Source organism: Pelobates fuscus, chromosome 1, assembly GCF_036172605.1.
Source record: "Pelobates fuscus isolate aPelFus1 chromosome 1, aPelFus1.pri, whole genome shotgun sequence".
NCBI classification, from domain to species: domain Eukaryota; kingdom Metazoa; phylum Chordata; class Amphibia; order Anura; family Pelobatidae; genus Pelobates; species Pelobates fuscus.
In genome coordinates this window covers 106421083-106433544 of record NC_086317.1, presented here as the reverse complement: position 1 = coordinate 106433544, position 12462 = coordinate 106421083, and the positions used below count along the sequence as shown (strand labels likewise).

Sequence of the window (12462 nt, the reverse complement as noted above, 5' to 3'; positions counted from 1 at the left end):
GGTATATTTTTTATGTTTTTGGCAATAGTGTGTTGTTTTTATAACTCATACATTCAAGCTATTAATCTCTTTCAACAATTTATTTAAGTAATTTGATAGGAAGTAAATATTGCATTACTTATTTCATGTACATTTTAATAAAAGTATTAATATAACTATTCATAACAGTAATCTGCATCAATGCGCATTCTTATTTTAGCATTCATAGTAACAATTTTGTGTATAATTGTAAAACAATAAAACTTTTGCGATTCCTTACATTGTCTAGTAAACACTTGAATGTGACAGACTTTTTTTTTTTTTTTTTACTTGTTACTGTAATTATCTGATGATAAATAGGTTACCAAGGGTTTTCAATACAGGTACTCCTCACTCACCAACCGGGTTCCGCTCCTACGACCCGGTTGTAGAACAAATTGAGAGGAGTTAAGGGATTCCCTGCTCTGGTGTGCTTGTCTATGTTCCAGGACATTTCCCCGAACACAGACGAACGCACCAAAGCAGTGAATCCATCTAAACTGTGTTCGTGGAAATTTCCTCGAGCATTGATTAGAAGGATTCCCTGCTCTGGTGCACATGTCTGTGTTTAGGGACATTTCCCCGAACATAGACAAATGCACAAGAGCAGGGAATCCCTCTAATCAATGCTTGAGGAAATTTACCCGAAAATCGATTAGATGGATTCACTGCTCTGTTGCGTTCTAATGCAGCAGAGCAGTGATTCCCTCTAATTCCCACGACGGCTTACACTTACCACACCGCAAGAGAGCTGGTGGTAAGTGCGAGCTTTCGTAAAACAGGTAGGTCGCAAAACAAGTACCACCTGTAGTATGTGCTATAATAAAAATCTGAAAGATTAAAACATGCCAAGCATAATATAACACAATAAGTGTAAAAATTAAAATAAAAAAGCTGTTTTGCGTGAATTTCCAAAGCATTTTTTATGCAGGCGGGTTTTTAGAAATTTTCAAATTCACAGTTGAAATCTGTCATTCTGCATACTATATACTTCCATTGACGATCCCTATAAAAAAAAAGTAAAGAAAAACATGTTGAATAATTGTGAGGTGTATGTGTAAGAAAATAAATGAAATAATATCCTAATATATTCTGTGAAGATGTCCAAAACAGAAGAGTTTCAATTAACAAGTTGGATGCTGCATGTTATTCTACAGCTAAAGGGACACTGTAGTCACCAAAACAACTTCAGCTTGATGAAGCAATTTTGGTGTATAGGTCATGCCTCTGCAGTCTTACTGCTCAATTCTCTGCCATTTAGGAGTTAAATCCCTTTGTTTATGAACCCTAGGCACACCTCCCTTCATGTGACTTACACAGCCTTCCTAAACAATTCCTGTAGAGTCATCTAATGTTACTTTATTGAAAATTATGTTTAGATTAGAATTTCTTATCTCTTGCTCTGTTAATAGCTTGCTAGACCCTGCACAAGCCTCCTGTGTGTGGGATTAAAGTTCAATTTACAGAGTAGTAGTTAACATGTTTTAAATTGTTACATCTGATTGATAATGAAACCATTTTCTTTCTTGCAGGCTGTGTCAGTCACAGCCAGGGGAGGTGTGGCTAGGTCCGCATAACAGAAACAGAAGTGATTTAACTCCAATATGGCAGAGAATTGAGAAGTGAGACTTCAGAGGCATAATCTACCTTTTTTTAATCCCAGGTTTTTCTTATTAAGTCTAAGGTAAAAACTGCATGTGTGTGTGTTTTCTACATACATATATCTATTAAGTGTGCTCTCACCTAAATTTTATTTTTGTTTTGTAACACGGCTAATATGTAATATGGCTTCATAGTTTTTCAAACAACAAACAGGAACTGGTCGCTCAAAATAATATTTACATGAAAAACAAACTGTAAAGCAGAGAGATATAGTCCACAATGGGCATTTTCATATTTACAAAAGCCAAATTTGGTTGGTCGGACTGGATACATTCAGTGTCTGGATTAAAATCAGTGATTTCACATCCAATCACTATACAAAGTTTAGGATTTGGAAGATTCCTAATGCATCTGGTAGGATGCACGTTTTACAAATTATCGTTCGTTTGTGTTTTGCAATGGAACTTCAGTTTTGCCAGTTGGAAAATACTTTAAACAACGAAAAAAACTAAACCCACAGGGGCGCAAGGACCAGCACCTGCTAGCCACCCATATCACTGAAAAGTTAATTTAAAAAAACCTATGAGGGTTAATGTAGCCCCCTTATTATTATAATGAAGGTTTCTGAACCTCCCTTCAGCCCTCACCCTATACCTTCGCTTATATGATCATTTTGGACAATAAAAGTATACCCTTTTCTTAAAACATGTCAAAACTGAAGTTATCTCTAATGGACTTACCGGTGAACGCCGGAGAACGTTGTAGTTGCTCCCCTGATATAATATCCGTAGGAGTACATAACCATGTCGACATCCTGTCCATAATGTGAAGGGTAGTCTTGTGTCAGCCTATAATTAAATTGAATAAATCAGGTCTATAATTTTTACAATTTAAAATCCTAAATCCCCAACTCTACATAATAATCACATAAGAGTCATTTTAATATTTCAGCAGCTTTCTGTGAAATATAAAATCGATGAAGGCTGTACATTTTTAATTCCCTACTCATTGAATCGTGACAAATTAAAAAAACAAATGTCAAAATCGCAAAATATAGCTAAGTATGTTTCCAGATCTTTCATTTTGGCTTAAATTAAAATGTCAAATGCAGTACTGCACATCTTTTGTATGCATATTACACCTTACGTGTGCAGAGTGTGCAGCATTTATATGTAATCCAGCCAGTTATATACAGAGAGCAAAAACTGAACTCATTGTACAGCGCTATAATTAGGAGACTGTTAAAATAAATATCCTCATTTCTGTAGAATACTCATTGTACACAGCTGCTTAATCAGGAAGGAGAATCATTATTTAGTACCAACTATACAATGTATCTTATAGTAACTTTATCTACAACAAATACAAAAATTTTTTTTTAACATTTTCTCTTTTAATTTTCTTTTGTTTGTATTCATGTTGATGGCCCTGTCCTAGATGTGAGAATGTCCTTCTGTGCTTGAACTATTGACCTTGCTTGCAGCAATGAAGAATGTCCTGGAATGTGTACCTACCTCTACAGTAAGTTCCAAATGTAATCATAAATTAAGTTCTTCCCTGCAAAAATGTTGATGGATCTTCAAATTGAAGAAGCAAAATGGTCTCCGTGTAACTGACCATCTTCCTTTTGCCACGTTATATTTTCTTGACTTACCAACAGCTATAGGAGCATCTTCGGCTGTACCGGCAACAGTAAAATTGCCATTCTCTGTCCAACACGGCATCAAAGTACTGGCTCTGAAAACCTGCTACGAGGCCATTGTTGGAACATGTCTGATACCTGCAACAGAAGATTGGATTATTGTAATAAAAACTGAAGCAACACTGGTGTTTCTAACGTAGTTTTTTTTTCTGAATATTGTTTTTTTTTTTATGAAACAATTTGATTGGTAATTTAAAATGAATACTATGGCAATATAGGTATATTTTTGCATCTTCTTGGTGAAATCTATTTATTTTTGTATTTTTTATTTAATATTTTTGCAGTGCATAAGTAAACAAAACCGCTTGTGCTGCCACAACGACAGATACAAGCAGAGAGAAGTATACAGTGTAAACATTTGTGGCATATAATATCGGCACAATTTTTGTGAAATCTATTTTTTAACTCCTTTAAAATATGTTTTATTTTTCTCATCTTTCCTTTACAGTAATATTTAAAAAAAAAATAAAGATTATAAAAGATACAACATCACAACTGTGGAGGATTTTACTAGTCATTGCCCCCACTAAACTATTTGGAGGGAATGTTTGCCTCCCCCCACCTTCTTATTTTTAATATCATCGTATGTTTTTTATCCATATTAATTGCTTCAGTTGTTTTTGTTACTGTTAAAACAATTAAAGAGAACCTATAGTAACCAATGTAATTTTTTTCCCCCCATCGCTATAAGTTCCTTGCTGCCCCCTTCGTCAGCAAGCGTGATACATTGGGGACGAGAAGCGCATGTATGGTGAGCACCACACTCCTCCAATTGAATGCCCTCTATAAGAAGCATCTGCGGAGATGACGTATGCTCAAGTGCCTCTAGTGGCTGTCAGGAAGAATGCCACTGGAGGTGTGTTTAGCCCTGCAATGGAAACATTGACATAATTATTAAATGGTAATGTTTTACATTGCAGGACTATAGGTACGAGGCCACTGCACCCAGATCACTTTAATGAGATTAAGTGGTCTAGCAGCCTATAGTGAGTTTAATGAAAAACAACGTGAGACAATATTATTAGTTAGAATAATGAGAATTGTAATTAAAGTTTATGCCATGATTATTGAATTATCAGTCAACTTTTAGATGGGTTGTCTCTAAAATATATGGCATATTAATTACTGCTATCTAGCAACTGGAGTACAATGCAGGATAAATGATCATCTAATGAAATGTATTTATTGTGATGACTAGTAATCCACTAAGGTCACCAAGTAAAACGACAATACTGCTTTGTTATATGTACTTTAATGCCATTTTTAACACAGAGCAGAGTGTGTCTCTGTATGTGTAGATGCACAGCAGGACGTCTGTGTACATGAATCTGAACAGTGTGTCTGTATGTTTGTGTGCAAGCAGAGGTTTCTGTTTCGATGCAGAGCTACACAGAGCATGTGAATAGCATGAGTCTTTTTTTCAACAATGTAATTATATTTACTATTTATATAACTACCGGTATATCTTCAACTAGAATGCATATTATGTAACTAAAATGAATACTACACATTTGACTTGATTCAATAATTTCATGAATATGGAATTTCAAGTCCAACTTTTACAGTGGCAAGGTACCTGGAAAACTACATTAATCACTGGTGAAATGATGCTGCCTCACTGCCATTATGTTCAGCTTTAGACAAGATCACACTTGGTACATTCTCTTATTTCCACTAGGTGGTGCTAGCTGCCCAATGTTTAATATTTGCCTATATTCTGGAAGAATCACAAGACACTTTTATTGATACGGTTAAGCAATTTGTTGTATCTTTGGTTAGTGGATTAGTGGATAAAACAGAAATTAATTAAAGGAACACGAAAGTCACCCAGGCCACTACATCTCAATGAAGTGGCCTGGCCGCAGTGGTCCTTTAGTTTTGACTCTGCAATGTAAAACGGGTTGAGTCTACCTGTTATACTGACAGCACTAGAGACGCTTCTGCAGCAGTGACTGAGTAAAATCCTGGTTTGTGCGCACGGCATTGCCGCACATGCGCACCAGGTCTCCAATGCTCCTCTATGAGGAGCATTGATTGGGTCATTGAGGAAGAGGCCATGCCTCCTAAATAATGTGGTGGCAGTAGGAGAGGTAGGCAGAGGTAGGCAGCACTAAGGGAGCCCTGGAAAAGGGTAAGTAAAATGCATGATTTAATTATTTTCACAACACAAGAATTAGGAGGGACCTCTATAAACAGGAAGACCTAACCATGAGGAATACGGATTTGCATTATTAATGCTTTAGAGTTTCTTTAAACCCCAAGTTTAGATGAATTCTCAAGAAAATTATTTTACTGGAGTTTTTTTTCTTGGAAATCATAAAATGTTTTCTAACTGCAGCTCCACTGTTATCAGCAGATATCACAAAGTGAATACTACAAAGCCAGAGAAACTCTGTACTAAAAACCATTGTGTGGCAATGACATTCATTTGGCCTTCATGATTTATTAACCTCCGTGTGTTATGATTGAAGGTTGATTTGTATTTAATTTCTTTTGTAATCTGTGTCGGATGACTGGGCTAAAATGACTAGATCGGAACGGCTGCCAGTAATAATATTATCCAGTAGGGTGGAGCAGAGAGCATAATACGGAAAATTTTATCATACTTACCGTAATTTTCTTTTCCTGGCTATTATTCATGGCAGCATCACTTATGGGTAGCTCCGCCCCAATCAGGAACAGGACAGGACAAAATCAATTAATCAATCAGACCAGACTGGGTATAAAAGGTCCCTCCTCCTTCTATCCCACAGTCTAGTCCCAAAGCTAATAACAAAAACAAGGGGGGGGTTCGCTGATGCTGCCATGAATAATAGCCAGGAAAAGAAAATTACGGTAAGTATGATAACATTTTCCGTATTCCTGGCTAATCATGGCAGCATCACTTATGGGTAATACCCAAGCTTCACCATAGGGCGGGAGAAAAAAACAAAAACAAATACACCCAACCAGATGATGCTGAAATAAGTTTAATTTAGATAGATTCAACAGAGGACAGAACACCTCTACCAAAGGACGTAGAGGAAGAAGCCAAATCCAGTTTATAGTGTTTGATGAAAGTGAGAAGAGAAGACCACGTAGCTGCCTTACAGATGTCGTCAGATGTAACCTCTGCCCAGTTAGCCCATGACGTTGCTAAGGCCCTCGTAGAGTGTGATTTGATCCTACTAGGAGGAACCAGGTCTTTCAACTGATAAGCCTTGACTATGGTATTGGAAATCCAACGTCTCAAGGTGGAAGTCGAGGCTGCCTCCCCTCTCCTGGGACCAATTGGAAGAACAAACAACTGTTGAGACTTCCGAAAGATAGTAGAAACCTCTAAGTACTTAAGTAGGCACTGCCTGACATCCAATTCATGAAGTTTCACTTCCTCTGGAGTAGAAGGAGATGGATAAAAGGACGGAATAACAATTTCCTGTAGGATGTGAAAATTCGAGACAACTTTAGGCAGAAACTCTTGTCTGGGTCTCAAGATCACCCTGTCGTGGAACACTTGAAAGTGATTTTCATCGCAGGATAAAGCATGAATTTCAGACATGCGCTTTGCAGTAGTAACAGCCACCAGAAATAATGTCTTATAGGTAAGCAAGACAATGCCCAGCTCATCCAAAGGAGCGAAAGGGTTTTCAGACAACGCTTCCAGTACCATAGGTAAATTCCACGGAGGGGAGTAGTTCCTATTAGGTGGCCTTATACGGATTGTAGCTTTAAAGAATCTAGAAACCAGAGGATCCGATGCCCAAGATTTGTTGCAGAGAGCAGATAAAGCCGAAGCTTGTACTTTTAGAGTACTAAGACTCAGCCCCTTCTCCAGACCTGTATGAAGGAAATGTAGAATGTTGATGTTGGATGGCTGAAGAAAATTCACATTATTAACTTGGGACCAGGAACGAAAAACTTCCCATATCTTATGGTAGCAGGAAGAAGTAGGCACCTTTCTGGATTTAAGGAGAGTAGACACCACAGCTTCAGAGATCCCTTGAGCTAGAAGTCTCTCCTTTTCAAGAGCCATGCCCACAATTTCAGCTGGCTGGGGTTGGGATGAACCACTGGTCCCTGAGTCAAGATGTCCGGTCTGAGAGGAAGAGGCCAAGGAGGTTCCAGTCTCATCTTGTTTAGCAAGGGAAACCAAGGCCTGCGTGGCCAGATTGGGATGATGGCAATGACTTTGAGGCCTTCCTTCCATATTTTCCTCAGCAGTCGGTAGATCATTGGTAGGGGAGGGAACGCATACCCCAGATCGAAATCCCACGGAAGAGACAGGGCATCCTGTCCTTCTGCTCGATGATCCGCATGAAGGGAGTAAAACCTCTTCACCTGAGAATTGTGGTATGAAGCCATCAGGTCGATCTGGGGTACACCCCACCTCAGGGTGATCAAGTGAAACAATTCCGGGTGCAGTTTCCATTCTCCTTGGAGAATCCTGGTTCTGCTGAGGTAATCTGCCAGAAAATTTTCTGGTCCTGGAAGATAAACTGCTTTTAGGCCTTGTAGATGCCGTTGCGTGAACCTCATTATCGAGGACAATTCCATCAGCAGAGCATAGCTTCGAGTGCCTCCCTGATGATTTATGTAGGACGCCACTGCTCTGTTGTCTGTATGTATCCTCACCCATGCCTCTCTTATTAAAAGACGGAACCCTATTAACGCCTTGAGAACCGCTCTCATTTCTCTCAAATTTGAATGGAGTTTTGCCTCCTTCCATGACCAAGCTCCTTGAATCCAAGAGTCGTTCAAGTGTGCTACCCATCCCAGGAGGCTGGCATCTGTTGTTATGGTCATCCAAACTGGTTCTTCCAGTGGAAACCCACGAAGAAGGTGTTCTTCTTTTGTCCACCAACATAGCTCTCTCGAAATCCTCGGGAGTGAATGAATCTTTTGATCCCAATTCCCGGAGTTTGCCTTGAACTGTAAGTGAAAATGCCTCTGAATGGGTCGCATCCTCCACTGGGCCCATTTCACTAGGCCTATTGTGGAAGTAAGAGACCCTAACAGGCTCATGAACTCTCTTGCTGTGACGAAAGACTGTAGACGCAGACTTCTGATCTTCTTCATTATACGTTCTTTCCTGTCTGTAGACAGGGAGACTAGGCCATTCACCGAGTCTATATTTGCTCCCAGAAAAATCATTTTCTGAGAAGGCACCAAGGAACTCTTTTTGGGGTTTATCAGCCAACCATGATCTTGAAGGCATTTGATGGTTATCGCCGTGTGGACATCTACTATCTGACTGGACGGACCTACAATCAGAAAATCGTCCAGATAATGAAAAAGTTCGATGTTCTGTGTCCTTATAAAGGCCACCAGAGAAACCAGAATTTTCGTGAATGTTCTGGGCGCTAGACTTAAGCCGAAAGGAAGTCCCTTGAACTGGTAATGATACCCCGAAATCCAAAACCTCAGAAACCGGCGATGACTGATGTGAATAGGTATCTGATAGTAGGCGTCCTTGAGATCGATGGAAGTCATCCAGTACCCTGTCTTTATATTGGGCAGGATTGTGGTAATGGACTCCATCTTGAACGTTCTCGGTACCAAAAATGTGTTCAGAACTTTTAGGTCCAGAATTAGACGCCATTTCCCCAGAGGTTTTGGGGCCAAAAATATCGAATATCGTAAGGTACTTCCTCTATGACCTGAGTCTGAAGAAGTTGAGAGATGATATCGTTCAGAGCAGCTTCTTTTCTTCCTTTTGCCACTCTTGAACGGACAAAGGAGGTTCGAAAGGGGAATTCTTTGAATTCTATCTTGTATCCTTCCATGAGGATAGAAAGAACCCAGGAATCTTGAATACTTCTGGCCCAAACCGGATAAAAGAAGCGAAGTCTGCCTCCTATAACATCTGGCCGGACCAGCAAACGTTCAGAAGTTTTTATTAGCTGGTCTAGATCCTCTTCCTCTAACCGGTTTTGACGAAGAGGACTGATAGTTTCTCCAGTTAGAATTCCTGGAATATTCTCTTCCGGGCCTGTATGCTCTGACATCTCGAAAGGATCGGTCTCTGAATTTTTTATCCTTCCAGTAGGAAGCACCAAATTTTCTCTTCCCTTGGGGAAGAAAAGCCTTTCTCCCATCTGCTGCTTTGTGGATAGCATCTTCCAAGACTTTGCCAAATAGTAGTTCACCTTGAAAAGGGAGCGCACATAGAGAGGCCTTAGAAGCGTAATCTGCACCCCAAGAGTGAAGCCATAACGCTCTCCTAGAGGCTACAGACAGCGCCATACTTTTAGCTACCATTTTAGTAAGATCCAGGGAAGCTTCAGAACAGAATTCTGTGGCCAGCTTTAAATCTTTAAGGCCCTCCATGAGGTGTTCTCTACGGACTCCCCTGGTAATATCTTCTTCTAGTTTATCCACCCAAATCTTAAGAGCTCTGGACAAGGTGGTAAGGGCAATGGCTGGATGTAATGCCGATCCCAAAGCCAGGTATGCTTTAATCAGGTCAACGTCCAATCGCTTTTCCATTGGCTCCCTCAAATATGCCATTGAATCAATGGGAAGGGTCGTTCTTTTCGCCATGTGAATGACTGCTGCATCGATTTTCGGAACTGAACTCCATGATTTGCAGTCCTTAGGTGCATACGGGTATAATCTAGGAATTTTGCTCTTTAAAGTTACCTTCCTTTCCGGTCTATTCCATTCTTCCTCTATGACCTCCTTGATGGCCGAATGAACTGGAAAAGTGGGTCTGTTAGGCTTCAGATCTTCAAAATATCTGTCAGACTCCTTCTTTTCCCTGCTTTCTTCAGGAATTCTCAACGTGTCTCTAATAAGAAAAACTAGTTTATCTACAGACCTGGAATCCAGTGATTTTGAGTCACACTCGTCCTCTTCTTCCTCTGAATAGTCTTCTATGATATCAGATTCCTCTTCCGATTCCATATAGTTTTCTACTCTGGGACGCTTAGAGATAGTCATCTTACTTGAGGATTTAAACCCTTCAGCAATTGCTTCAGATATCCATTTCTTTAAGTCGGCCTGTGGGGAACTTTCTTTCGCTGCTTCCGTCAGGCAAGATCTGCACAGATTATTCCCCGGAGGAGCCACTAGGTTGCAGTTCACACATCTGTTAGATTTCTCTCAATATTTCTTGGGAGAATTCTCTTGCGATTTTTCTGGGCTGCAATAGAGGCCAATATACAATATATTATAGGCCTGAAATGGCACTCTTTTCCCCCCTCCAATTAAAAGGAACATATGCGGCTCACCTATGTCTTCTAGAGCGAGATCTTGAGGCAGAGGGAGAAGCCATCTAGAAGATAATATGCTTGTTGAAGAACAAAATTCACTTTAAGAAAAAAGGGAATAACAAATATCAATATAGAAAGAAGATTGACCTTAAAACCAGATTCTATGCGAAAAAGGCAACTTTCCTTGACACCAGATGCTCAGGGAAGATACCAGGATCAATTCTGAGCGATTTTAGAATTTTTTATTTTTTGGCGCGATATCCCTTTACGCGCGCAATTTCCCCGCGCATGTGCAGAACGGCCGCCGGACGCCGCCGGTACTGCGCCTGCGCCGGTATTCCGAACAGAGAAGAGGGGGAATCGGAAGAAAACACAACCCCTGCCAGCCAGGATGCTGTAGAAGCAGAAGATTCAAGCAGGAAGCAACAGAATGAAGCCAGAAAAGAAAGATTTTTGCTGGAGCAGATATTTCAAGCAGCTAACCAGCAAAGAAAGCAGAAAATATTACCAGTAAGTAAGACTTACCCTAGCTTCTCCAAAACTCTGTCCTCAGATCAGGGGGCTTATTTGATGCCATAAGGGGAATTTTTAAGGCAACAGCCGACCCCACATCATAAATTAGTAGAATAATTTCTCCCAATTTAGTACAGATACTAATCTGTACTAAACTCAGTTAGTCCTGCCCGTGCAGGCTGATTACTGAGTTCTTCAGATGAAGAGAGGCTGAACTTCATCTGGAGGCCCATGGTACACATGGGAAGGTGGCCCAAAATAAAATATCCTGTGTGTCCTGAAAGGACAGGAAAAAAAGACTGTGGGATAGAAGGAGGAGGGACCTTTTATACCCAGTCTGGTCTGATTAATTGATTTTGTCCTGTCCTGTTCCTGATTGGGGCGGAGCTACCCATAAGTGATGCTGCCATGATTAGCCAGGAAAGACATATTAACATTGAGTACAACTCAATTGTATTTTACCTGCAATATATTTCAGGTTTTATGTAGGAGTAGGAAAGATAGACACATAGATTTTAGTAAAGGGACACTATAGTCACCAGAACAACTACAGCTTATTGAATTTGTTCTGGTGAGTCGAATCATTACCTTGAGGCTTTTTGCTGTAAACACTGTCTTTTCAGAGATAACTTCACTGGCCACTCCTCAGATGGCTGTTAGAGATCCTTCCTGGGTCATGGCTGCCTAAAATGCATCCAAACATTCAGTATCTCCTCCCTCTACATGCAGACACTGAACTTTCCTCATAGAGATTCATTGATGCAATTCTTCTCTATGAGGAGATGCTGATTGGCCAGGGCTGTGTTTGAATCATGCTGGCTCTGCCCCTGATCTGCCTCTTTGTCAGTCTCAGCCAATCCTATGGGGAAGCATTGTGATTGGATCAGGCTACCACTTCTAGCTTGTTTTTTTCAGGCAAACAGCATGCAGAGTTACAGCTTCTGGCTTGAATACAGTAAGATGTTGCTATATTTATGGAGGCATGAGGGGCACAGGTGGGCTAGTTGTTTGTGTTCCTGACCCTATAGTGATCCTTTAACCTTTGATAACAGTGTACACATGGGTATAAATGTATTTATTCAGTGAATGCTCACAAGCAATCCCTCACTGTACTATTTAATTGTTAAAAGGGCTATGGTCTAATAACCCATACATCCATTATTTTATACAGTTGTTTTTATTTCCTTAGCTAGTCCAATGAATAAAAGGTGGTAACCACTAGTCTACTCATCGTTTATAATGTTCTTGGAGACCATTATTTTTTTTTTTTTTAAACTTGCTACTCCATTTGACTGCTGAGAGGAGTAGAGACTAGAGAAATGTACGATTACTACGTCTCATAATACTTTAATCAACTATTTATTGATATGCATGGATACCTGGGCAATGTCCATGATTCCTGTTTCATATCTTTCAGAGAATTGCACTACTGGCTAT

The 12462-nt window shown here is 40.0% G+C and overlaps 1 protein-coding gene across 1 annotated transcript in view; it reads right to left on the bottom strand.

The window, feature by feature from the left end:
• Window positions 1-287: 287 nt before the first annotated feature.
• DPT (dermatopontin) overlaps window positions 288-12462 on the bottom strand; it is a 45618-nt gene continuing 33443 nt past the window's right edge. The window contains exons 2-4 of the mRNA XM_063444277.1: window positions 3275-3400; window positions 2361-2468; window positions 288-1024 (exon numbers count right to left, since the gene is read on the bottom strand). Of these exons, the coding sequence (XP_063300347.1) occupies window positions 958-1024; window positions 2361-2468; window positions 3275-3400 (301 nt within the window). The 3' untranslated portion in view covers window positions 288-957. The remainder of the gene's footprint in view (window positions 1025-2360; window positions 2469-3274; window positions 3401-12462) is intronic.